At 55.8% G+C, this 27,188-nt stretch overlaps 1 protein-coding gene and 1 long non-coding RNA gene across 8 annotated transcripts in view; one reads left to right on the top strand and one right to left on the bottom strand.

Annotated features, from left to right (window-relative positions):
- Positions 1–941: 941 nt before the first annotated feature.
- Positions 942–27,188, bottom strand: part of SYNPO (synaptopodin) — a 66,675-nt gene continuing 40,428 nt past the window's right edge. For 3 of the 6 annotated variants that reach the window (XM_047730560.1, XM_047730561.1, XM_047730564.1), the window contains 2 exons: positions 8,954–11,307; positions 942–3,787 (listed from right to left, as the gene is read on the bottom strand). In XM_047730560.1, the coding sequence (XP_047586516.1) occupies positions 3,095–3,787; positions 8,954–11,307 (3,047 nt within the window). In that variant the 3' untranslated portion in view covers positions 942–3,094. Of the gene's footprint in view, positions 3,788–6,963; positions 11,308–16,737; positions 16,869–27,188 lie in introns of those variants that run through there. The other 3 variants (XM_047730565.1, XM_047730563.1, XR_007127534.1) reach the window with 3 other exon arrangements.
- LOC125100398 (uncharacterized) lies at positions 3,115–23,572 on the top strand. 2 transcript variants are annotated; one of them, XR_007127535.1, is made up of 7 exons: positions 3,115–3,253; positions 4,729–8,438; positions 15,655–15,741; positions 16,429–16,524; positions 17,062–17,374; positions 23,072–23,146; positions 23,373–23,572. It is a non-coding gene; the product is annotated as an uncharacterized LOC125100398 (long non-coding RNA). The 2 variants fall into 2 exon arrangements; XR_007127536.1 differs by lacking the exon at positions 15,655–15,741 and having other exon boundaries at positions 23,373–23,571.

The following is a 27,188-nucleotide window of genomic DNA, read 5'->3' as shown; positions in this document are numbered from 1 at the left end:
TCCTGCTCCGAGATGAGATGTGGAGAGTGAGGGAAAGGCCAGTCTGGCTTGAGTGACTGAGGAAGGTGAGGGGGCACAGCTTAGGGTGGCGGTGGCTTCTCAGCTCAGTTTGGGATGAACTTGATTTGAGGTGTCAGGGATGGGAATCGCCAGTAGGCAGGGCGGTATTGTGCTCCGGGAGGGGGTGCTTCTGGCTGAAGATAAAGACTGGGTCACTTGCAGGGAAGCGTGGGCTGGCAAGGGTGCGCTCAGTCCAGGGCAGGCAGCACCTGTCCCCATGTGCCAGGACTGACTGTCCAAGGCTGTATTTCTGACATGTCCTTAGGAAGAACCCGGGGCTCTGAGGACTCCAGGAGCTCCATGCTCTGCCCCTTCGGTTCCTGTGCCCCGCCTCTGCTGAGCCTGAGCTTTTAGAGAGGAAGGTGAGGGATGTTCTCAGGGCAGGCTTGGCCTCACCCGGGAGTGGGGTCACAGTCCCCTTCTCGAGACAAAGGACACCCCCATCAGGTGAGGAGCACTCCAGATGGTCTGGGTCCCAGGCTCACTGTGGTTACCTGGACTCAGATGGGATCGCTTGTAGGGACCTTTCCTCCTGCATGGAGCCCCAACCTGCCAGAAGGAACCTCACCCACAGCATTGGGCCCTGACCCAGCTTGGCCCTGCCTGCTCCAGTGACAGTGGCTTGTAGGGAGGACCAGGGCAATACCACCTTGCCCAGCTCACCCTGCACAGATAGGGAAGCTGAGGCTGGCTACGCAGTGGGCTTGCTCAGGGTCACCCAGTTAGTAGAAGACAGGATCAGGACTTCAACCCTGGGACCTCATCTACGGCCTGGTGCCCATTCCCCCTGTGTCAAACATTCCCATCCCTGCAGAGTCCTTCAGACTATCCATGGGGAGAAGGAGGGGCTTTAGACGCAGCTGAAAATGACACAGGAGGCAGAAGGATGCAGGAAGCATTTATTGAGGGCCAGAGATGAATTCTACAGGAGGCAAGAGACAGAACACAGGCAGTCTCTAGTGGGCTAGAGGGGAGGATGTTGGGCGGAAGATGGTGACAGCGAGAACAGCCAGGCAGAACTGCAGCTTTCCAGGGCTGCCTCCTGCTGGCTCTTTCGGGAAATGCAGGCAGAAGTGGATTTTTCTATGCCCCTCTATTAACCAGTGGCCTGATAGGGTCTCTTCTGTGAAAACGGCCCTTAGCCCCAGTCTCCCGTGCTACTAGGAACCCTGAAGCAGATGGGGACTTCAATGTGGTCACTCATCATCAACCAAGCAGGAACACTCTCTTATCTTCCCACTGTCAGGGCCTGTGTTCCCAAGCCTTAGGCCCTAGGCACCCTCTGGGATCACTCCTTAATTCTAAAGACCACCACCCAACTTTCTCCCACCCTGAGCCCAGCTTTCCCTAGTCTTACATAGGGGCTCCAGGTCTAACATCACCTGATGGGTGGGTAAGTCTACCCCTATACCCAAATCACACTCAGTCCCTCACTATTAGCAACATCCTGGTATCCTTTCTCCCACATTTCTTTGATCCTCAGCCAAGTCCAGTGGCCCACCCCCACCCTCCTTTGCACTTAGTACCCTGAAGCTGAACCTCTAGAGGGCACCACCAGCCAACTCTGGAAACTATAGAATTTAGCCGCATTCCTCCCATGTCCCTCCTGGGGACTGGAATGAGAACCACTCAGGTCTAACGGACAGACCAGTCTGCAGCCAGGCTCCTCAGGGTCACTGGGCCCAAGGCACAAGCTAGGCCAGAGTGTAACAGGAAAGAGAAGGGGCAGAACAGTGTCCAGCCATCGGGGCATGATTTGGATACTGGAGCCTAACTTAAGCATGGGGTATTTCCTAAGGAACAAAAAGCACAGGCAGACTCTAGTCTAATCCCTCACTCACCCACCCATGCCCATCTGCCCCCAAATTCTGCCCAGCCAATCCACCACCATCTGCCTTCCTCCCTAACATCATGCAATGCATTTCAGGACTGGAAGAGCCCTCAGAGGTCATCTGAGCCAATCCATTTCCTACTAGAATCTCCTCTATGCATCCTGGCTCCTGCTTGAATACCTCCCATAAGAAGGAACTCTTGCCTCCCCTTTTCCAAGTGGGCAACCTCAAACTCAGGGCCACCGGTTAAAGTCATAGGAGAGCAGATAGCTCCCTATCAACTCCTCTCTCCCCAGCTCAGCGTTGAGCCTGGAACCTGCCATGAAAGGGTGCAGGAGAGATAGGTGGGTTGGAGGCACCTACAGCATTCCTGGAGGCCCAAGTCCTGGGGCCGGGGATGTCAGCCATTACCTTCCTGCTCTCCCCCTCTGGCGGCACATAAGAGGCCCCAACAGTCTGAGCCGGGGCTGAAAAAGCATGAGAGGGCTCTGGGAAGAGAAGTCTTTCCACCTCTTATCTCCCGAGGGGCCAGCAGGGCACCTTGAGCTGGCCTGGAAGACCTCTCTAAAGGTCATCATGGTAAAAATAGAGCTTCTCTGGGAAGGGGTGGAAAACAGCTGCTCCTGTCTGGGACTTGGTGCCAGGCAGGCGGATGGTCAAGCCAGGGCCTGGATAGGGAACTTAGGCTTAAGATCTTGTGAGCACCCCTCATTTGCCAGACTCCAGACAGCAGAGCCAGGAAGGGAAGGAGGAGTATGGAACCCTGAACTGGAGTGAGTCTAGGGGTCCATATTCACCACACCCTGACTCTTTAGAAGCAGGTGTGTGTGCGTGTCTGTATTTGTATTGACGGGAGCGGAGGGGGAATTTAGACCTGTGCAGATGGTTTTGGCCAAAGTCCCATTAAACAGATAGGAAAGCTGAGGGTCGGACAGAGGAGGGGTCTTACCCAGGGTCACACAATCACTGAATGACAGAGTAGGGGCTACACCCAAGTTTGGATCACTACCCCAGCCCCAAGTCCGGAGCACTCCTCCCCTGACCCCTCGTCCAAAGCGGCCAGACCTCACCCTCCATCCTCCCCCCACACTCATCCCCCCAACCCGCCCCCCCGCACGCGATGCTGTAATCTACCATGCCCCACAACTCTTCTTCTGGCCCAGCCCTCCCGGGGTGGGGATGGAGCCGGAGTAGGGGAGGCTTTAGGTGGTGCAGGAGGCCTCGGTGGGGAGGCTGCCACGCTTGAGCCTCAAGCTGCCGTTCCACCCGCGGGGACAGATGTTGTAGCCGAGGATGCCGGGCGACTTAGCCCCGGAGTCCTCGGAGTCGAGGGACACGTCCGAGTCCGTGGGCGAGCGGCGGTAGGGGAAGGGCCGGGGCGTCGCGGGCAGCGGGCTCCGGGGGCTGGCGCAGGGCGAGGGCCCGGCGGGCAGCGGGCTCCGCGGGATCGGGGAGAACGTGGCCCCTGGGGCAGCGGCGGCGGGCGGGCCCGGCCGGGCGGGCTGCGGCGAACGCAGGCGCGGCGGTGGCGGCGGCGGCGGCCGAGGTGGCTGCGCCTGCGCCCCGGGCGGCGAGAAGGGCCGCAGGCTCTCGGCGCCCGCCGGCCGCGGGGAGGCGCTCTTGCGCCGGGCCGCGTTGATGATGTTTCGCGCCAGGAGGGCCTGCAGCTGGCGGCTGGGTGGCCGCGCCTCTGCCTCGGGTCGCAGCGGGGATACCGAGCGCTCGCTCCACGAGGGCGACATGGGCGGCGGCGGCGGGAGCGGCGGGGGGCTGCTCATGCTGCTCCCCCGGCCCGGTTCCCACGGCCCCGGGCTCACCCAGCCGTCCAGGCTGCTGGGGGGCCGGGAGGCGCCCGGCGTCCAGGGCGGGGAGGTGGGCAGGCTCTCCCGGCGGTCCTGGGGAGAGAGCAGAGGGCGGGGCAGGCGTTAGTGCTGGGCTCCTCTAGACCCGAGATTCGGGAGCGACTGCGTCTACTTTGTTACTGTAGAGTCGGGAGGGCAGCGACCCAAGCCAGGAAAGAAGTGCCTGCCGTAAAACGCAGGGTGCCGCAGCCGTCAGCACCTGCTCCTGCGCTTAACCCGGAGGCAGGGGACGCGTGGTTAAGAACGCTGACTTCCGAGACAGGCCCTTTTGCTTGCTGAATGAACGCGGGCAGGATGTTACAGCAGCAGAAGCAATCAGAAGCCTCTGGGCTCCAGTTTCCTTCTCTGTGAAAGAGGGGTATAATATCAGCACCTACACTTTGGGGGCTGTTGTGAGGATTAAATGACATAATTCATGTAGAAGAATATGATATGTCTTGAAAGATTCCCTGAAGGAGAGTCAGTGCTCTCAGTAGATGTTACCTTAAAGAAACATTGGAAGGCTACACGTGAAACTAACCAAAGTGGGCCGCTGTTAGGACATGGGGCCAATAGGGCAAGGTATGCAGCCACAGGAGTGGGAATAAAGGTTTCATGTATTACCTTTTATATTAGTTTAGGCTTTTGAAAGCTATGGATGTATTATCTATTCTAAAATTTTTAAACGAGGGGCACCTTGGTGGCTCCCTCCGTTAAGCATCTGTCTTCCGCTCAGGTCATGATCCCGGGGTCCTGGGATCCAGCCCCCACCCCATCCCTCGGGTCTCCCTGCTCAGCAGGGAACCTACTTCTCCTTGCCCCTCTGCCACTCCCCCTGCTTGTGCTCTCTTTCTCTTAAATACATAAATGAAATCTTTAAATAAGAATTTAAAGTGAAAATATTGACCATTATTACTAAGGACTTAGGGAAAGGCCCTCTTTGCCCCAACGCCCTTGCCATGTTGCCATGGTCACCTCCTAATTTTTCCTTGTAGGCCTTGAGCAGAGAGGAAGTTCCCACTGACAGATGGGAACACAAAAGGAAGTCGGGTCCTCCAGCGCTAGGCAGCACGCTCTCCTGACTGGACTTCTTGCCAGCATGGGGTAGAGAGTGAGGAGTCGGTGAAGCCGAGTTGGTGAACATCTTCGAGGAGATAAAGCACTACTCTGCTATACACGACTGCACCTGTTTCCTACCTCTTTAGGGACTTTCCAGTCTACAAGTTTCCATGTCATCCTTTCTCCCCCATTAGATCCTCACAGCATGCTGATGTGGTGGCTGGCATCATTACACCCATTTTACAAGAATGAAAATGAAGTTCAGAGGTGTAAATAACTATCTGGTGTGTTCTGCCCCATGAGGATGTGTGCATGGGTGTGTGTGACTGTGTGTGACTACCTTCTGCTCAAAGGCCACACCATGCTAAAGCAGTTTGGAGAACTGGTTTGAAAGTGGAAGGCTTGGGAATCATGCCCAGCTGGTATCTGCTAAACCTTCCAACTCTTCATCCAATCAGATTACAGCAGTAAACCAGTCCACTCAACCTTCGATCCAATCCAGATTCACCAGCAGTCATTTCTCAGAGTCCAGACCTAGCCAGGCCCTTCAATGTCTTCTGCCCAATCAAAATCTAGAACCATTCATGGATCCATTCTTTCATCCAATCAGTAATCAGCCACTGTCAAGCCTGTCAGCCTCTCATCCAATCAGAATCTGATTTCTCCCAATCAAAAGGAAGTAGCGAAGTGTTATGTTTTCTCCCTACAATGCAGCAGCTACTAGATGACCTGACTCAGAATGGGGTCCCTTAAACAGCAGTTCGTATAGGAGATTTTTCATGGGATAGTAATGCTGGAGGGAAACTTAGGGACCTCCTGGGGACAACCAAGACCCCAATCATCAATTTGAAAAGGTAAAAAGCTCAGCATAGGATCCACCCCTTTCATTCCCAGGATCAAAGCTGTGTCTGTGTGAGCCAGAGACACTGGGACCTTCTCTGTCTGTGACACATCCCAGGAAGCTTTCAATCAGCCCAGCTATGGGAAATGCGGCCAAGAGTAATTGATCCCAGCCTGTTGACAAGTCTGGGGGCACAAGGACCAGGGCTCTGCAGCTAGGAAAAGAGCAGGCTGGGGCAGGAAGAGTTATACCTGTCTGAAATCTCTAAGTGTTATCTCTGCCTTCGGTGGCCACGAGGGGATGGCTAGGCCAGCCGGTGGAAGGAAGAAGCAACAGAACTGACTTCCCAAGCCTGGGGTGGACTATTGGACAATGGTAAGCAGTTCCGCATCATTTGGAGGTGGGCCAGAGCCTGACCTCATCGGAACTGCCATGTCTGGGTATACGGACTCTGTGTGTGCAGCGCAGGAGGTGGGGTGCACAGTACAGAAAAGCTGTGAGAAATCAGGACTGTTCACTTTCTGACAAAGCCCTCAATGTCTTATATAAGCCAGAACTCCCTGGAAATGCACATGGGTGAAAACTCAGAAACAGCGCCCACTTAACCCAGCACCAGCCCCACGGCAGGACATGTGTGTGGGGCGAAGGCTTAGGCAGAGCAGTCAGACAGGAACTATCAAAGACCAAATGGAACTAGCTCCCAGATTGCCTTCTGCAGCCCCTTTCCTTGGAGGGAAGGGAAACTGAGGCCCAGAGTTGAGAAGGGGCTGTCTAAGGTCACACAAGGAGTCAGGTGGGGACTACAACCCTCTTCTGACTCTTGATGCCAGCTTGTTCCTCTCCACCGGGGCAGAAGCCGTTTTCAGGAGCCCGGAGGTGATGAATATGGGAAACTGCCAGATTAAGATAACACGGAGACCGGGGAAGGGGCCTGAGGGAACCAGAAAGTATATGCTCTGGCTAAAGGCATTTACATTCCACTTTCAAAGAATTCAAACAAACCTGGACTGTAAGGGGCTGTGGGTTTTCCCCCATGCTCTATAAGCTTTTTGGCCAAACTCTGGAGGAAGGAGAAAACAAAAGAATTTCCACAGGATTATGGTTCCCTACGTCTGACCCAGGGAAGAGAGAGGGCAGCCCTGGCTTCCAAGCCACCACACATCCGTACCCACAGCAGAACCAGAGTCACAAACAGCCCACGGAGACACGCCACACACTCACACACAGGAACGGAGTCGTCCAACCCCCCCTTCCCAGGCCAGAATCAGGGAGGAAGAGGGGAGAGCCCAGACCACCAGCCAGGGAGCGCGGAATAAAGAAAGAAGCAAGACAGATTTGAGGTTGAGTGTATTGAGAACAGGAGAGAAAACAAAGTTGGGGGAAGAGCTGGGCCAGCCTGGCCGCGGGAGCTGCAGGATGGAGGGTGGGCTCTTCCACTGCTGGCCCTCAGGGGTAGAAAGGATCAGGGGTCTGGGGTAGGGGCTTCACTCTGTCCTGGGAGGGGCCTGGTATGAAGAAGCTGAGCTCACTTATGACTCCCCCACGCATGCCCCCCAGTTCCGGGCAGAATGAACTCACTAGGAAGGCACCCCCCTGTTCCCATGGAGACGAGCCCAGAGCTCACGAAAACTGCAGGCTCAGCCCAGCACGGGCACCGCCTCCACCACCCTTCGCCCCGCTGGGGAGCCCAGAAATAGGGCCGGGGAAGAGGGAGTGGGTGGTGCTCGGCCCCCAGCCTTGGGAGGCTTCCATCTGAATTCTGACTCTTTCGTCTGTATTCTCACACCGTCCCCCCCAAACGGAGTCTGGTTTCAGGGCTGGCCCACCTCAAACATGTCAGAGGTGGTGAAGATCTCACCCTACCTGACTCAGTATCCTCACTGTATGGGGAAACCGAGACTCAAGGATACACATGGAATTAATCTGGTAGAATCCAGATCTCTTAAATCCCAGCCTTTTCCTCAAAACCTTAAGGTCTCCTCCTCGGTCCCACCACGAGGCTGTGCTCCTGCCCTGGCTTCCTATGCTTCTATTGTCTCCAGGCTGTCCCAGCCTGGGCTTCTGGTTCCCCGGCCTCCTGCAGCGGCTTCCTCCAGCAGTACCCTCCCCAGGACGCCCTCACAGACCTCTCATCTCCAGCCCTTCTACGGCCAACAGCCCATTGCCTCCCCGTCTTTTCCCCAGGGGACTGTCTTACCACTTACAAGGCCTTTCTCCCAAAGCACCAGCCTATTCTCTCAATCCTCACAGACAGTCACAGCTGGAAGGGCACTGACTGGGTAAATAAGAAAACTGAGGCCCAGGAAGGGAAAGTGACTTGGCTAGACTCACACAGCAAAGGGGAGGCTAGGATGGGACCAGACCCTCCTCTCCAGCCTCTCTCCGTGGTACCCACCGCTACGCAGAGATAGTTGCTTTTAGTGGGGCAGATCTTGGCTGAGGTTGAAGCCCGACTAGCCAATGGGTACGCTGCCAGGGGCCGCTCTCACTGCACGCCCACACCTGCACGTCCTTCTCTCGGGGACTCCCTGGGACCTCGTACACCCCAGCACACAGAGGGCCAGCCAGGTGGCACCGGGACCAAGGTCTCATCCCCAGCGCGGAGCCAGGTGTCTGGAGAGGACAGGGAAGCAGGGGAGCAGAGGGTCGGGACGGAAAGCATCAGACAGCAGTGGCAGGCTAAGTCCTCATCCAGCAGAAGAACCCACGAGAGGAGAAAACGTGGCGGCCGGGACAGAGCTCTCTGAAGCAGCGGAGAGGAAACGGCATCCAGAAGGCAGAGGTGGAGGAGACAGGCCAGTGCAGGTAAGAAGCCAGCGACAGGCAGAAGGATGCCAGGAGCTGGGGCAGCTGAGGAGGCGGACCCGTGGCTGGCTGGCTGCACGGAGGCACTGGCTGACTGTTTGTTCCAGAAGCCCACGGGAGGGTCCCCTTCTAGGCCATTCCCCAGCAAGACGCTGGCATCCCCACAGCTCACAAAGGCCTGCGGGAGCCCCCAGCCTCACTGCGGCCTGCCAGGGGAGCTCCCTCTTCGTTGCCCTCCCCCCGACCCAGTATGGGACGGCGGGTCCCTCAGACATGGAGTCTAATGACCCTTGCGGCAGCTGCAGCCCAGAGAGCAGAGGCAACTTGCCCAGAGTCACAAAGCTAGCTGGTGGCAGCATCGACCTTTGAGCCCCGAGGCCCCATACTCTTGACCCTCAGCTCAGTGCCACTTTCAGCCACATCTGCTCTCCATCCAGCCCTCAGAGAGGGGGTCCTGCCAGGCAGTGGGATCCCTGTGGGGTCCTCTACTTGAAGCAGAAGGAAGGCTTCCACACCTGAGCCTCGATCCCAGCATTCCGGGTGGAGAAGGAGGGCCTGGGGGCCTGCTTGGCGCGGGGAGACCACGCCCTGGAGGGCGACACGGGGGAGATATCACTGCTGTAGGTCGGGCTCACGGCTGTGGGCTGGAGGCCGTCCTGGCCGGGGGAGCTGTAGAGGCCCGGTGAGGAGCGGGAGGCCCGAGGCAGGGCTGGGGACGCCGGGAGGGCCCCCTTCGGGAGGCTGGGCACCAGGTCTAGGGAGCTTGGCTTGGCGGGAGAGGCGGCTCTCGGCGAGGCTTTGACAGGCTCCTTGATGGGCGAGAGGACGAAGAGCGAGGGCCGCAGCTGGTAGGCTGGCTGCTTAGTGGGCTCGGGGCGTAGGACCCCATTCTCGGGCAGGTACCCGTGGTAGAGGGAGGCGGGTGGGGTCCGAGCTGGGCTCCGGGATGCCACTCGGAAGCCGCCAGGAGCATTGGTGGAATATTTCCAGGATGAAGGCAGGGACATGGTGGGCGAAGGGCAGCGGGCCAGTTCGGTGTGGCCCGAGGACTCGATGACGTACTTCTCCATCCGGGATTGGCGGCGGGCGTAGAGCTCAGCCCCCTTCCCGGAAGCCTCGGACAGGTTCTGGTTGGGTTTGGGCTTCGGCTTGGCCTGGATTCGCGGGGACTTGAGGCACGAGGCCCATTCCGGGAGGACCTCCTCGGCCGCCGCAGGGCTGGCTCTGTCCCGGGGCACTGACTCCTGTTGAAAGTTGGAGGCCTCGGCCCCCAGTGCAAAGGGCTCCTCCTCCACGCCTGCCTCCCCCTGGTCCCTCTGCCTCCGCTTCTCATCAGCCGTCTGCACAAGATCCAGGAGGTCCGGGTTCGGGGTCACCTTGGGCTTCTCCACGAAGGTGAACATGGATTTCCGGCTGCCCCTGCGGGCCATCGACTCCTCCAATATGCCCGTCTTGCTGGCAGGAACGGCCTGGCCCTTCAGAGGAGAAGGCTTGGGGTCAGAGATGGGGTAAAGGGCAGAGTAGGAGGGGGGAGACCTAACCCGGGAAGCCGGGGGAGCCGTGGACAAGGTCTCAGCATAGGTTGGGGGTGGAGTGAAGTTCCCCAAAGGGCGTCTCTCCAAGGCTGGGCTTCGTTGTGCCACAGACCTCCTTTCCACCATGGGGCTATGGGACATCATGTGTCTCTGTGGCCGAGGGCTCCTGTCTGCCATGCTGGGGGACTGGGGAGTCAGGGCCTTCTCTCCGAGATGTCGTCTCTCTACCATGGGGCTCCGCTCTATCTGGCTGGTGCTTCCTGACCCCTGGATCCCGAAGGGTCTGGCGGTCCTGTTGACCACTGATGGGGGCTTGGCCAGCGTGAAGTGGACCTCGCTGTAGAGCTTGGCGGGAGTGGCCGTGGCTGCCCACACAGACGTCTCTTGTTCTGCTGACACTGCTGGGGCGCTGGGCCGTAAATCGATGAGCAGGGAGCTGGACATGAAATCTGGGGCCGGGGTCCCAGAGCTGGAGAGGGGAGTTGTTTCTCTGGAGAAGGTGTTGGTGGTGGTAGGTGGCACTGACACCTTATCAATTAGGAGCGTGCTGGGTCTCACCTCCACAGCCGGCTCTGGCGGCTGCCCACCGGAACACAGGGTGCCGGGTTTGGAATCAGACACTGTGCCGTTGGGAGGGAGCTGAGCCTCCGAGGGCTGTGGGCTGCTTGAGAGTGGCGGGCTCTGTGGGGTGACGGGCCCCGGCGGGTTCTGGTTGATGTCTGCAGCTGGCAGGCTGTGGTTGCTGTTCGAGGTCGGTGTGATGAGGGTGCCACTGAGTGAGGAAAGGTTCTGGTTGACGTCTGCAGCCGGGCTATGGACCTCAGCCGTCGGCGGGCTTGCTGGGCTCTGCTGGGCTTCTCGGTTCTGGGACAGGTGCAGCCCATTGGCCGTCAGCAGGGCGGCATTCTCCTTCAAATAAACCACCAGCGGTACCTCCTCCTCCTCGCTGGCCACCTTCTCCAGGTGCCGCAGCAAGTTGGCCTTCTCCGAGCATCCCTCCATGCTATGAGCAGGGACCCCTAGGTCGGGGCTCTGGCTGCTGGCGTGCCTTGGAGGGCCTGGTTCAGGCAGTGAGGTGGGACTCAAGCTGAGCCCTGAGGCATAGCCTGTGGGACTGGCAGGGGGCGCTTGGAGGGACTCCTGGCTGGGCTTCTGTCCCCTCCGGCTGTGGTTCTCCAAGGTGAACTCGTTTACCCTCTGCCGGCGCCTGTTGAAGAGCTGGACGCCGCGGGAGTTGGAGCTGGGAGGGGTGGTGAGCTGGGCTGCGATCTGCTGGCTGCGGGCCTTGGCCTCTTTCAGATCTCTCTCAGTGAGGCTAGTGCTCAGGCCCAATGCTGCAGAGAGAGACAGAGATCCAGTTAGCAAATGGGAATGCGAGCCACTGGGTACAGAGACAGACAGATGGCCACCGTGTCCCTCCTACTGATGATCTTTTCCTCTGGAATCTGATCTTTACTCACTGTTTTCTGGAATCCCCTCTCCTCATGAAGATCCCTGCCCCAATAATCATGGCCCAACTCAAATGCTAACACCTGTGTAAAACCTCCCCTGATTACCCCTTCGGCATGACCCGGCCCCTCATTTGGCTTCCCACTGAAGGCTGTTGATACTGCACTTTATCAGACTCAGCAAGAACATATCACCCTCGCAGTAGAGGCCCACTCCATCCCTGACTCATCCCCTACCACCCTTCACTCACTAGGCTCTGCCCTGCTGGCATTCTTTCAATTCCTTGAAAATGTCAAGTTTGTTCCTGCCCCAGGACCTTTGCACTTGCTCTTTTCTCTGCTTGGAATGATCTTTTCCCAGGTGGCATTCCATGTTGGTTCCTTCTTGCCACACAGGATTTGCTTGAATGTTCCCTCTCTGGAGGAGTCTTGCTCTATAATCAGTCCTCTCCCCTCCTATCCCATCTCTTTATTTTCTTCAAGGCATTCACCATCATTTGGAATCACCGTTTCCTTGTTTATCATCAGACACCTTACCTAGAATATAAGCTCTAACAGGGCAATGACCTTGTTTGACTTGGTCATCATTCTGTCCCCTGCCCTTAGAATACTGCCTGGCATAAAGGGGGCCCTTAGTAGGCATTACCAAATGCATGAATGAACCCCCAGGACATTTTCTATGTGCCTGTCTTAGGGTCCTTTTCACTTTCAAACTCATAGTATACTCATTTGCTAACACTAACAGTAACACATTCCCTTTTTAGAGCAGGGAATGCATTCACATGGTCTAAAAATTCAAAAATTTAAAAAACCAAAAAGTCTACAGAAAAAATGTCCCTCCACCCCGAGCACCCCCACCACAAATCAGTAACAACTGCGACCAATTCCTTCTTATAGAGTTTCTTCTTTTATTTAAATAGTTGTTTTAAAATTCTCGTATTTTAATATCATGAGAGTAGGGTATTCAGCTAACTTCAGCAGCAACTATACTAGAACACTGCATTACTTGATTTTGTCCATGCAAGAACACTGGAAGACAAATGTTACCTGCCCTTATTTTACAGAAGCAGAAAATGAGGTCCCGATGCTTTGTAAGTAACTCACCCACGGTCACATGGCAAAGAGCGGCAAGGCTGGGCTCAAAACCAGTTCTTTCTGGGTTCACAACCCATGCTCGAGTTGCCCATTTGTCCCAATAGGTCCCTTTGGGATATACAGCAGGCAGAGTCAGTGGTTGGGGACGGGCTCAGTCTAGGGCTGTGGAGTCTGGGGCCTGAGGTCAGTGATCAGGCTATCAGGCTGGGGTCAGACCCCTGTTAATCCGTAAGTTCACTGCAGGCAACCACTTCTCTTTACATCCCCAGTGCCCAGCTGGCACACCGTTGGTGCTCAATTTATGCTTATGGAACAATGAATGAACAAAAGGACCAGTGGGCAGATGGACGAGATAGCCTGTGGCCATGGTCAACAGCTCCGTCAGTGGCTGGGAAAATTCCTCCCTCTGTCATCCTCCCCCTACGCCTCCTTACTGTGGGAAGCTAATTAGTTCTTGAGGAATCTGACCCTGCCCTCCCTCCTGCCATGCCCTCATTAGCACTGGCCATGAAATGCTGAATGGGTCTCCAGGGACAGTCTTTCTAGGCATCCTGCCAGCGAGTCTCAGAATTCATGGGCTCCCAGAGCTGGAAGGGCCCTTACAGAGGAACTATTTGACCACCACCCCCGTTACATAGATGAGAAAACTGAGGCACAGAGTGTCACACTAGAGTCTACAGGGAGGCCCACACAGAGGAGAGGCTCTCTGGTCCCCACCTCCTTCTCCCCTCCTCTCATCAAGATCTGGCTCCCCACCCACACATACCTGTGCCCACCTGTCCAGAAAAGCCTACCCTGTGCACCCGACACCTGCTCCCTCCTGGTAGGACTCCTCTCCTGCCTAGGTTGCGTCATCTCTAAAAGATGAAGGATTTGCGGGTTTGGCCAGGTTGCCGCCTGGGGGTGGGGTCTTGAGTGGGGGCACACAGGCCACACAGGAGGCCCCTGAGCGGTTGCTGGGCTCAAGCAGTGTTCACCTCCTCTGCTCTGCCGAGAAACCAGGACTCCTAGCCCGAATCCGGGCTCCGCCGTTTGCTACTTGTGCGACCTTGGCAAGTCCCCACACCTGTCAGAGCCAGTTTCCTTAACTGAGGAGCAGTGATAAAAAGCTCTGACGTTAGTCTTGCAAGGCTGCAATGAGTTCATGAATGCCAGCAGTACTCATTGCATCAAGCCCGGGGGGACAGGGCAGAGGGTGCATGCTACCCCCGGAGAGGAGAAGCTGCTCCGTGGTGACCATACTCTACTCCCTGGAGGGGATCAGAAATTTTTCTGGCAAAGGAGGTTCATCCCTAAGATCAGGATCCTGAGAGGGGATGTGACTCTCTTAAGGTCACACCTGCAGGGATTTCAGCGTTATGGAGAGGCAGGGATTACTGCCCCAAACCACGGAGCCTCAGGGTCTTGGGGATGGCCACCACTGGGTCCAACTACCCTCATAATTCCTGTGTCCCTAAGACCACACCCCTGAGTTACAAGCCTGTGTTTACACACTCCACTGACGGGGAGCTCACTACCCTAAAGAGCGGCCTTCTACTAATGCGTACTCCTCTGCTGTAAAGTCACTCTTCATGAGAACTCCCAACCTCTGCTGCCACATGGATGAAAAGCATTTTCTTTCCAACCTGAGAGACTCATAGACACAATGCCCCTCCCCATGGGGCATGGTCAGGATACACATCCGCCGTCTCCCACTAGTGTTTCCTATGACACAACTGCTAACATTGATTATACATATTATCTTATTTAATTCACACAACAATCCTATGAAGCATGAACTATTATTATCCACTTTGTAGTAATGAGAAAGAAAACCAAGGCTTAGAGAGTTAAAGTGAGTTGCCTGAGGTCACAGAGCCAGAAAGTAGCAGAGCTGGCTCACCCAGGCTCTGTGTGACTCCCCTGGGCTCTGTGTAACTCTGGAGAGCACCAAGCCTTCTGGCTAACTCGTTCCCACAGCCTGAGGCTCATAGAAAGTGCTTCAGGATTTGAATAATCCAGACCTCCCAATGTCCCTGCACTTGCCTGTTTTTCTCCTTGCTTCTCTGCTTCCATCCTGTCCCCAGACTTGTTCTAAAGGCCATGGGTTTCGAAAATGCTCAAAATGTCAGAGCGTGAAGGGCCCTTGGGGGCTAAGCAGGCCTGGGAGGCTGAGAGAGGGAAAGGGGTGGCAGAGTAGGCCTCAGGCCAGGACCCTGTCTGCTGACCCCCAGCTGGGCTTGGAACTCCGCCCAGTCCCCCTGCTGCTGTTCTGGGACAAGAGGAGGGTAGCAGGAAAGGCCAAGGGGTGAGAGAGCCCTGCCCCCGAGAGAGCTCCCGGGCCCCTACCCCCAGCCTGCGGTGACTCCACGGAAAAGGAATCCGGCAGGAGGCTTGGGCAAGACTCTGCCAGCCATCCAGCGGATTTCTGCCACCCTGCACAAACAAAGCTGAGAGAAGGGGGGGCTGGGCCAGCCACAGGCACCCCAGAGTCCGGCACTTCAGGGCACCAGGGGAGGGAGCCCCTGAGTCCCCCAGAGCAGGAACTGGTGCCCCTGGCCGTGCCCCAGCCAGCCAGGACCTAGATGGGGCTCCCCGAAGCTGGAGAAGCAGGAGGTGACCAAGGACCATGGGGGGGGACAGGTACCTCAACTGATCCCCCCATTTGCACAGCTGCAGCCTGTGCCTGTGTCAGCCACGATGCCCCCCCTCTTCTCAGGATGGGGTTCTGGCCCTTGAAAGACCCATTCTGGACAGTGGATCAGGAGTTCTGAAGACAGGCCTTCGGGAGAGGAAGGGGTGAAGGCAGACACAAGGAAGAGATGCCCAGGGTCAGGGCACCTGGGTCCCACAAGGGTAACTCCCTAAGTGTAAGGGAGACAAGAAGCCCCAAGGACAGCTGTCAGAATGAGGACCACAATGGCAGTCACGCAGCCCCCGCCACTGCCCAGGGGCCACGCTGCATACCTTACACCCATCCTCCTTCTCAATTCTTGCCAAACTCTGAGAGGCCGGCCCTCTCATTCTCCCGAGTTGGCAGATGAACCTGCAGCTCAGAAAGACCTATCCAAGTCCATACAACTTGCAAGTAGCTGAGCTGAGTTTCAAAATCCTAAGTCTGGTTGCTGAGTCTCATCCCTTAACCATTCTGCCCTCTAGACCCAGACTCTGGAGGGAAGGACACCAAGAGAGGCTCCAGAGCGCTTGGACAAGGCTCTGCAGGACGGCCTGTTTCTCCACCTCACGGTCCGTGTCCCCAGCAGTGCCCTCTCCCCTCTCAGCTGCCTAGAACAAGCCATGCTCTCCCCCTTTTTTCTCGCAGGAGAAGAGCTGATAGAACTCATTCTTACTAAGGTAGAAATGACTGCTAGGAAATGAGAGACCAGTAGAGTGGAGAGAGCATAGTATCGGGAGTCAGGAGACCTGAGTTCCAGTTGTGCTTAGGCAGAGATAAGCCCTTTCTCCAAGCCTGATCACCCCTGTAGGCAGTTGCCTGGTCTGCTGACCATCAGGCCTGTCTGGACGGAGGATCTGAAGGAAGGAGGTGGGGCAGGGGAAGGGAGGCCAGAGCAGAAGGTCAGGACAGGGAGAGAATTCAAGGAAATGCTTCTTCACACGGCTACGGTCAATGGGAGTACCCAGGCCCCACAGAGGGTGGAGTGGAACAGGGAGCCAGAGGAGGGAATAGAGAATGGCTGGAGGCAGCCCATTGTGGTCGCCTGGGAGTCTTGGCAATGGGACAGGTGAGCAGGCTGGGTAAACCGCCCCCCTGCCGGGGTCAGGAAGGAACCAATGGCTGGCTGCTATACAACCTCTGGCTCGGCTAGGGGCAGGAAGATGAACTGGGCCTGAGTAATGGCCTGGCCGCCTTGCAAGCCCCTACCCCATCTTCTCCCGGCCGCAGGAGGAAATGACACAGTCTCTGTTCCCTAGGGAGTGCTCCAACCATGCCAAAGTCCCAGGGAGTGCAACCTGACTGAATCTTGGCAGGCTGCCAGCCATCCTCTCAGGAGAGTAATTCATACTAAGGTGAGGAGGACTGCCAGGACATGGGAGATGCATAAGAACAGAAACAGGGAGCCCCAGACCTAGCTCCAGCCTTGCCACTAACAGGCTGGCAGAAGTCATCCATACCTCTTTTCTTGATGCCCAGAGGGGAGCTGAGACCAGAGAGGGAGGCCAGAGGCCCTAAGTCACACACCCCAAACCACAAAGGCACTGCCGTGTGCTCCTCTTACTCACTCCAGCTGGGTCCTCCCTGCAGCCCAGCTTCCCCCTGGATGCTGAGCCGGCCTCGGTTCTCAAAGCCTCCGGGAAAGGCAGCCAATTGCCCCGCTGACAAAGAGAGGAAAATCCCACTTCGAAGGCAGTGCGGGAGCTGGATGTGACTTCTCTCCTCCACAGATGACTCAGCCCAGCTCTTTATCAGGAAAACCGATTTTGCAAGAGCTTTTTAAATGGCCTCTCCGCCCCCCCAGTTTCTCCTCCGCCAATCTACCCGCCCCGTGATGCCAGATTCATCTTCCTCTGCCTGGCTTCGCTCATTTCTCTCTCCTGCCTCCCCAGGATGTGGAAGATCAAACAGCAAGTCCTCATCACAGCATTCAGGGCCCCTGCCACCAGAGCCTGCCTGAGGGCTTACTAACCTGTTCTCTGTGCCCTCCCAGCGGCCACAGAAAACCCAAGGGCTCCCATGTGCCCCCTGGCAGTTCCCGCCTCCCCTGTGTGGTCTGCACCTGAGCAGGGGCCCCAAAGCCTTCCCTTCTGTATTCTCCCCTGTCCCCCGCACCTTCCACATGTGCTCGCAGAATAACAATAAAGTCAATGAAGACAACAATAGCCATCATGTGAGGAGCACCAGCCGCTGCTAAGCAAAGGGGTGAGTCTGTATTTTCTCAATGAAACCTTACACCAACTCATAGGGGAGGCTCCCTGACCTGTGTTGTGGAAAAAGAGACCCACAGAATTAGAGAGCTCACCCCGGGTCCCACAGCCAGCAAGGGGCAGGCAGAGCAGAGTTGGAGCTGGGAGTCTGGTGCCAATCAAGCCTGGGCCCCCTCGTTCTGAAGAGCTCATTTTCCCCATCCCCCGTTCCAGGCTCAGCCCAACTACTGCTTCTTCCAGGAAGCCCTCATGGATCCATCCAGACTCCTGAGATCAGTGCTCCACCCCCAGCTCAAGCAGTCCCCAGGGCCTCAGAGCAGGCTGAGAAAGTTTAGGAGCCAAGACCTGAGGGGAAGCAGGCCTAGCCTAACTCCTGGCATCTCTATCTGGAAGTGGGTTGGGATCAGGCAGGCAGAATGGGTGGGCTGGGGGGAAAGTAAGAAGAAGGCTGTCAGGTAGGCATGGGCCTTAGCTGGCAGCAATCCCTTTAGGCCACAAGCACTGCTCATTGCTGGGCCTCTGCTGTAGGGTCCTTTTCTGCCAAGGACCAGGAGCCACCACGCCTCTCCTATCTGCTCTACTGGCCTAAACACCAATCTACAATTAGATTTTCAGGGACTTGAACATGGTGACCCAGAGAGAGGCAGGCTTTTCCCCAGGTGCACAGCAAACTGGAAAGGACTGGTTCACAGAGATCCAAGCTCAGACTCGGGCCCCCAGTTCCTACTCGAGCCCAGGTAAGCCAGGCACAGCCTCCATAACCCCAGCCCTGGGAGCCTCCTGAATACGGAAGGGACTGCCACACCCTGCCCTTCCAGACAGAATGTTTCATCCAGGAGACAAAAGGCGGTGAGCCAGCTTGGGGAGAGATGGCTTCCCCGAAACTGCCTCTGCCAGGGGTGTGGTGGGCCTAGTCCATCCCTGGGTCTCCAGCACCCAGCCCAGGGCCTGGCACACTGTGCCCTCCGCAAAGATGCAGCCCTTTCTCTTGGCCTGTAGCATCCTGGGGCCAGAGTAGGTCTTCATCCTCTCTCAATGCCCCCACACTCAACAGAGGCTGGCACTCATTCAGTGTGTGGAGGAAATTAATGACTGAAGATGAGCCCTCCCCAAATCCAAATCCACCTTCACAGTTTGCCCCACCATTCGTTCTGGGAGCCAATTTCTAGAAACCTCTAGATCTCAGATTCATCTAGATTCTAGATCAGAGCTCTAGAGGTTACTTCTTGGAAGAAGTGGGGAGAAGGAAGGAGGGAGGGAGCAACATGTCTATGGGCGAAGAGGGAGACGAAAACTCAAATCACAGGGTTTGACCTAAGAGGCAGAATATTCCATTAAGCACGGAGAGAATTAATTAGGATGAAGGAATCCCAGAAGGCTTCCTGGAGGAGGAGGTATATATATATATAAATATATAGAGGTGTATATATATATATATAAATATATAGAGGTATATATATATATATATATAAATATATAGACCTATATATATATATATATATAAATGCTCTAGGTCTTGAAAGATGGTGCTGTGGAGGCATTCCAAGCAACAGTGCCAGCCCAGTGGAAGCTGGAAGGCTCAAGGCAATCCCCACCCCACTCCCCTCCACCACCCCTACCCCAAATCAAGACCAGCTGGAGAGGAAGGCACCTTTGAGAGGAACACAGCCCAGCGTTGGGCTTGCCCAGAGTCTGAGAGTGAATGGGGTGTTCCAGGGGGAGTTCCACTGGAGCTGTGTATATTACATGGCACATTCCCCCAGGGGACCAGCGGCACCGTGGTACCTGGGCCTCCACGTGGGTTACACAACTGCCCACCGTCCAGGCCGTGGATTCAGCCTGACCCTCCTCTGTGTCCACCTTGGCCTCCTCAGCCATCTGTCTGGGCCACTTCCCTCTTACAGAAGAGGCTGCTGCAGTGAAAGTGAAGGCCAGCACCCTGTGGTAAATTCCCCACATTCCTTCCTCACAGAAAAATAAATAGCCCGGGAGAAAGAACGCAGGAGGAATGATAATGATGGCCTGGCCCGGGCTTAGAGGAGTCCTGGCAGCAGGGTAAAGAGTGCAGGGAGCCTGAGCGCCCCGAGGAGCCCCCGGCCACAGTGGACCCGGTGCCTGTCCCCTGGAGGCTGCCGGGCCCCCGGGCCCCTGGAGGCTGCCTAGGCCATGCCAAATCTCTGAGGTCTCAAGCTTGCTCACATCTGCCCAGGAAGGCTCTGGGAATCCCTTGGTCAGGGCAGGTGACTGCGGAGGGCAAACTTGTTGGGGTGGGACACACTTGACTTTTATCACTCAAGCTGCTGTTTGCTGGGAACTTCTTAAGTTCCAGGCATTCGGTTTAAGTAATAACATTAGTTTATTATGTTGTTTCATTTTCTCTTTGCAAGCTATGGCCTGGGGGTACCGTTATACCCATTTGACAGATGAGAAAACAGGCTCAGAAAGGTTTTTGGGCTTTGCCAAGGTTATCTGGCTGGTTCGTGGTATGCGGTCTCCACTCCCGCCTCTCACTCCCATGTCCGTTCAGCCTGCCTGCCCTTTCCAGAAAGCCTTCCTTGACCAAGCCCAGCGTGAGGCGCGGCCTGTTCTCCTCCTACGCCCTGTTCAAGCAGGCGTCCTGTACCACCACTCGCAGGCTGCCTTCGCAGGCTGCCTTCCGTAGATCGCCTCACCTCTTTGGGTCTCGACTCCCTATCAGTGAAACAGAGATCATAATATCTGCTTTGCAGAGTTGCTGCTGCGTAAATGAGATGCAGAAATGCTTCCTGTGGTATGCAATTCTGTACTCGCCTGAGGGGGACTGAACTCAGCTGTTTGCACAAAGCCCCCTCTGCATAACTCTGCAAGGCCCAGGCCCTGTCTCTCTTCCTCCCTTCTCCGGCCCTCTCTGGGTCTGGTCTTGCTCTTCTGCTCACAGTCAGGCACAGCCCAACTGCCCCGCACTCTCAGATCCCTTCCTCCCCCAGCATCCACTCGGCAAAGGCACCCCAGCATCCATCTCTAGCCAACATGCTGTAGCAGAGAGAACCAGGTTTGAATCTCAGGTATGCCCCTTGCTAGATGTGAGTGCCCAGGCCCTTTGGGAGTGCCCCAGCTCCAAGAGTCCTAGGAGGGAAGGCGCAGCCATGGCTGGCTCCCACCTCCCAGTGCACTGCCCTACAGCCTGGAGGGCACTGTGGCCCAGGGCATGCGGGAGGCTGCCGACCCTTCCATGCGCTCATGCCATCCCCCGGTGACCAGGCCTGTCTGGCTCGCCTCCAGCAGGAGGAGTCTGCTGCCAGAGGACAGGCTGGACCACCCAGCCCTTGCCTGCCCCTTGTCCCTCAAACTGCAAAAGAACAGAAGACTAGAGGCCAAGAGATTTGGCCCCAGGATCTGTCCTGTCACAGTTTGGGTGAGACACTGGACTATTTCCTGACCGTCTTTGGGCATCAGTTTGTCCATGTGTCCAAAGAGAGGATCAGACTGGAACAATGATTCCTAGAGTATGGTGTCCCATGCCTCTAGCGGAAGCCAAAGGATCTAAGTGGGACCCCGAGACCTGAAATCATACTAGGTAGGTAGGTTTCACGTGGGTAGTGACAGAGGAGTAAAACGAACATGTCAAAACTGTGAAGGGCGTATTCCTGCTTGGGGAAAAGCAGGTATTTCAGTAATGAAAGTTAGACACTTTAAAGGAAAGAAGGAAGTAGAGGTGGTGATGGACTCATTCCCTCCCCCGATATTTACTGTACCCAGCCAAGGGCATGGCACTGTTCACAGCCATGAAGAGTGATGGACAAAGATCCCTGCTTGCGTTCTGGTAGGGGAGCAAGATGACACCTACATGAGTTAACGACACCAGTAGGTCAGAACACAAATGTTACAGAAAGAGATAAAGCAGAGACATATACTGACTGCATGGGGGAGGGGGAGGGTCTGCAAAGAGAAATACAGTAACCGAAGACCCTGAGAAGTCACACCTGTGTGAAGAAGTGAAGCGGGTAAGGGAGTGAGACCTGCACTTGTCTAGGAAAAGAGAGATCAGGTGGAGGGAACAGGGGGTGTTAAGGTCCTGAGTCAGGCTCGCACCTGGCATGTCTGAGGATGGGGCCTATAAGGTGGATGTGGGGCACGCATGAAGAAACCAAGTTCTCGGGGCGCCTGGGTGGCTCAGTGGGTTCAGCCTCTGCCTTCAGCCCGGGTCATGATCTCGAGGTTCTGGGATCGAGCCCCGCATCGGGCTCTCTGCTCAGCGGGGAGCCTGCTTCCCCCTCTCTCTCTGCCTGCCTCTCTGTCTACTTGTGATCTCTCTCTCTGTCAAATAAATAAATAAAATTAAAAAAAAAAAGAAAAGAAAAGAAACCAAGTTCTCTAATGGCCCATCAGGATCTGAGGGACCCCCTGCATGGTAGCCATTTGTGCACGTGCACACACACATGCATGCACGCACACATCCTGCAACACGCGTTCTCGGTAGCTTCTCAGTGCTGGCGACAGCCTGGCCTGCAGCAGCACCTCCGCCTCTGCGCTCACGCCAACACGCACAGGCGCTGCCTGCTTCACGCCTGCAGTACACGGAGGCCTGCCGGCACCCCCTCAGAGGGGGCAGAACCTACACGCGAGTGTGTATGCACTGAGCACCTGCACGTGTGCCAGCCAGACACACGGCTCCCCAGGTGGCCGACTGGCCCAGATCCACCTGCCGCAGGCGGAGGGCCCATGCAGCCCTCTCCCTCCAGCTTGCCCAGTCCACCGGCGCGGAGCTGAGCTGCCACACGGCCCTTGCCCTGAGGACACACGCTACTGTAGAAGGTTAAGTGCACTGCGGGCGTGACTTCAAATTCTCCTCTCCAGCCTCTCTGCCCTTCGGTCCTGGTCTCCACTTTCCAGCGATATGTAAAAATCTACCCCCGATGCTCAAATGTGCCAGCGGGTTTTGTCCTTGCCGAGAGTGTCCCCTTTTCTACCCATGCTGCAATTAAACAGAAAAGCCATGTAAAATGCCTTGCAGGGCACTGTAAATGTTACCAGCTGCCACCAGCATCACCACATGTCACCATCCTCGTCCCTGGCTTTGTCCCTTCAGGTTGCGGGGTTGGGGAGTGCGGGTATACAGAGCAGCTGATGAGCGGAGAGGCCATCCCCTCTCTGGCCCAGAGCAGAAACCTACAGGTGCTCAAGGATCCCTCAGGAAGTATGTCCCAAAGGCACATTCCTGGGATCCACCCCAGCCGTGGACCACAGATTGTCCACCTTAACAGTCCCCCTGAGGGGTTCTGAAACACTGCCAAGTTGGGGACCCACTGGGCTTTAGAGCGCATGCTTTTATTAATGTGTTTATAAGTGAATTGACATATGAGGCAATGGCTGGAACATAGTTTGATACATAGGGAGACCCCATAATGTTAACAAAAAATACACTTAAGAAAATACATGTATTTACGTAATATGCCATCCCTTGGCTGTGCACCCTTTTCTCATTTTACCAGCCCCTTCACATCTGTCAGAGACAGAAGCCGAGCAGGGATTGTTACACTATTTTCTAGACCAAACGACTGAGGCAGAGAGCGACCAAGGGGCCTGGACAGACTCTCCCAGAATGCAGATCTCCCTCAGCTCAGCATCATGAGGGTCCCACACCAGGGCCTTATCGCCCCATCCCCAGTGGCTCTGACTTCTGGCCCACAGTGTGCCTGTCCTTCCCCTACAGACTTGCGAAGCCTCCAGACACACATGACTTCTGCAGTAACTCCAGGTTCACCAAGAACAGGACAACTGCAAACAGGTCGGTTCCTTCTAGCCATAATGTCCCTCTCACCGGGCAGTGCAGGGGCTCCCCCAATTCCCCCAGTGGTACCTTACATGCTACCATTTGATCCCAAGTGGTCCTTCTGTTCCCAGCACCCCGAGTTCAAATGCCAGCTGAGCAGATCACTACCTTGAGCGCGTCCTATAAATGCTACGCCCAGCTTTCCCCCTTGTAAAAGGCTCCCCTCATCCCTACCCTGCAGGGTGGTTGTGCGGACTAGATCTCAGATGTGCCAAGCACCTAGCATCAAGCCTAGCACGGGTGCTCCTGGGAGGACACAGCGCCGTGGACTCACAGGCTCAAGCGGAAGCTTCTGGAAGGCAGGGATTCTGTCTCATTCACCTGTGTACCCACACCTATCGAGTATAATGTGTGCTCAATAAACATGTGTTGAATGAACACAGAAATGAAATGATATCTCCAAAACAACTCTGTCCTAGTCCTTGCTTCCCCTTCTATTTCATGACCCATTTCCCAGCTTGGGGGCTGGAGGCTCCGAGCAGGAATGGTCAGGGCCAGAAGGGATGGGTGACGGGTTCATGGGAAGTGACAATGACGGCCATCCGCGGAGGGTGGTGTTCTTCGAGCTCTGAATGTAATCCTGTTGACTCAGAGGCATAAATAATGCACTAGCATGTTCTCTCCTCACTATCCTGTCATGCTAAGAATAGCACCGGCTACCCTTTCAGGAATTCCACAGGGAAGAGAACAGGACACCAAGATGGGGACAGGCAGGGAATGAGGTCTTGCCAGACTGTGGATGGTCAAGCACCCTCCCTCCAAGCCCAGCTTTCCAAGCCCGTGAGACAAAGGACCCTGCACGTCAGAACTGAAAGGGCTCTTCCAGGCTCCTGGTCGGGGGCTCTCCAGGGGAAAGGAAGAAGCCAGAGAAGATGGGACACCACCCCACCCTCTTCCTGTTATCTTTTCCTCCTCCCTTCCGATGCCCCTCCTAATACGCCCAGGCCTCAACCACCGCACCACACTCCTCCCCGTCCCTGTTCGTGCGACGCATAAATACAGAGTGGGTGGTTCCCCTCTTATGTGTTTCATATGTAAAACTTCAGAGAGACAGGAAGATTCTGTAGCTTTCAATTTTTAAAAAAATGTTTAAGTTTAAAAGCGACCGACCTAGAACAGGGCCTCTCAAACTCCAATGTACACTCAATGTAATTGCTCAGGGATGTTGTTAAAACGCAGATTCGGACTCAGGAGGTGGAGGGTGAGGCCTGCTGAGAGTCTCTAAGAAGTTCCAGGTGATGCTAATCGTGTATCCATAGGCCATATACTGAACACAGGAAACAGTATTTGCCTACGATATAGATGGAGAGGGCACCTGGGTGGCTCAGTAGGTTAAGTCTCTGCCTTAGGTCATGAGCTTCAGGCTCAGATCATGATCTCAGGGTCCTGGGATCTAGACCGCATTGGGCTCTCTGCTCAGCAGGGAGCCTGCTTCCCCCCTCTCTCTGCCTGCCTCTCTGCCTACTTGTGATCTCTCTCTCTCTTTGTGTCAAATAAATAAATAAAGTCTTAAAAAAACACACAAACAATACAGATGGAGAGGCTGAGGCCCAGAGAACAGAAGGGATGTGCCCAAGAGCACACAACGGACCTAGGCTCAGAACACTGGCCCCCAACTCCTCCTAGGATTTGCCGGGACAGACTCTGGAGTTGAATGGTGCTGCTTGGAGCGGGGCAGGGGACAGGAGGCAGTGACAGGCAGTGGCCAGAGATCCAGGGGCAGGCCTTCATTTAGCCACGCCAAACCTCCTGTGGCCACAGGCTCTCACAGGAATAAAAGGAAGTAAGAATTCTCCTGAACAGAGGCACTCAGCTGAGTGGGTAGCTAAGAACATGCCCTCACCAGCCTGCATTTGAGGCCTGATAGACCACCAGAACCTCCTAGAAGGCAGGTGCGTCTGATGGCCATTAGGCTGCAAAGAAGATCCGGACATTGGATAAGGAGTCTGGGGGAGTGAGGAAGGACCCTGGGGAAGCTCTCTCAGGGTGCAGCTTCAAGGGAAAGGAGAGAGAAGGCAAGACCAGCCTCCCACACCAGCGCTGGCAGTCACTCCTCTTCCCAGGATGGGCCTCAAACCCCTTCCCAGGCTCTAGGCCCTGCATAACCAGCCCCGCTGCCCGTGAGCCCCCTGCTGCAGCCTCCCCCCAAAAGGAGCCTCACCGCCCTATCTTCCTGCCATGCTGCCCCTCCTTCAAGCGCTCAGACAGGGCCCAAGCACCTCCTCACCCCAGAGCCTTGGCATCAGCTGCTACTTAGAAAGCCTAGAATGCTTTCTTCCTTACCCCCTGGGTTGTCCCTTTCTGACCACACTTCTCACCCTTCAGGTCTGTTTCTGGGTCTCAGGGAGGGCTGCCTGCCCTCAGAGGTCACATTCCTCTGCCTCTCCTCCAAACTCTCATTAGATCTGTAATTCCATCATATTTTTCTGAGCATCAGTCTGCCCTGACTGATGACAGTTAGCAGCCCTGAAGGGCAAGGGCCTTGGCTGTCCTTCCTCTGCTCTGCCCCTGCATGGCTGGGGCTCCGTAAACTTTTCTCAACTGAATGAAGGAAAAGATGGATCAAAACATGGCTCACATCACTACTGCAAAAACATCCGTGGTTTCTGGCCCTGCTCACCCTGAAGAAGTTGTACAAGACTGGGGTTCGCAAGATTCCCTCGGTCCAGTCCTCTGCTCTGCTGGTCTCCAGCTCAGTGGGCTTCGCAGGGCACCTCGCTCCCTGAGATGGGTCTCTAGCATGGTCTGCTGGGTTGAAATGAGAGATGGAGTCTGGCAAAGACTTGGGAAGCTGTCAAGAGCTTTCACTGCTAGCATCACTCTGGTGTGTCTGAGGCCCAGAGAGGGAAAGAGCCTCAGTCAAGGCCACACAGCCAGCATGTGCTAACAAGAGGTCCCAGGCTCACAGCTTAAGCCGACGGCTGAGCTTCAGGCCCACCCAGGCTCAGTGAGAGCGCCATCTGCCTGGAGGCTGGGCAGGGGTAGGGGAGGGAGAGCATTCAGCCTCAGGCCCAGAGCCAGGGTGGGGTGGGCGGAGCCCCCAGCGGGAGCCCTGAGTGGGGCCTGGCAGCTGGGCCTGGGGGAGCCAACTGGCGCCCGCTGGGTGATGGCATGCTGACTCCCCATGCGCGTGACAGTCTATTTTTTAATCAGCACCCTCCCCCCAACTCCATGTACCCTCCTAAAGGGCCCAGTATCAGGAATCATGTCCTGGCTGAGACCAGAGCCACCTTGGAGACTAGGGGGAGGATCCCCAAGTCCCATCGCTTCAGGGAGCCCACAAGTACTAAACATCAGGGCAGGAGGGCTGGCAAGGAAGAGCACCTCCCACCTGTGTGACCTTGAGGGGGTCCCTGGACCCTCTGACCTCAGTTTTCCCCATCCGTATAGTAAGAGGAGGCATGCCAGACTCCACAGGAGTTCATTTCAACTCAAACTCTTGGGATCATGACACTAATGACACCTACTCGCCAGGCCCTGGCAGAGCCTCTGGGCCCACAGCCCTCCCAGGGTACACTTGATCCTCCCTGACCTACTCCCAGGGGACAAGGGGGGTGGGGAGAAAAGAGGCTGAGCTGCCTCAAGGGCCAACCCCAGAACTCCAGATCCCAGACCTCAGGTTCCTCTTTCCAGGACCTGAGGGACAAAGATGAGGAGGATCAAAAGGAATGCTGTGTGTTCTTAAGCAGGTGGTCTGGCCTCTCTGAGCCTCTGGCACACCATCTAGTAGAAGAGTTTGTACAGAAGCTATCTTCTGTACAGAAGCAAAACTGCCTGGGTTAGAATCTGGCCACTTACCAGCTGTGTGACCTTGGGAACTTCACTTAACCTCTCTGTGCTTCAGTTTCCCATCTGTAAAACACTGATAATAACAGCACTTTCTTCATGAAGTTACATGTAAAGACCTTAGGATGCTCTTGGCACACAGTTAAGTAACCATAAACATTAACTTTTTTTTAAGAACTTTTGGGTTTTTTTTGTTTTTGTTTTTTTAAAG

This window comes from Lutra lutra, chromosome 5, assembly GCF_902655055.1.
Source record: "Lutra lutra chromosome 5, mLutLut1.2, whole genome shotgun sequence".
NCBI lineage: Eukaryota > Metazoa > Chordata > Mammalia > Carnivora > Mustelidae > Lutra > Lutra lutra.
Note: the sequence above shows the minus strand (reverse complement) of the source record. Positions and strands in the feature narration are given on the sequence as shown.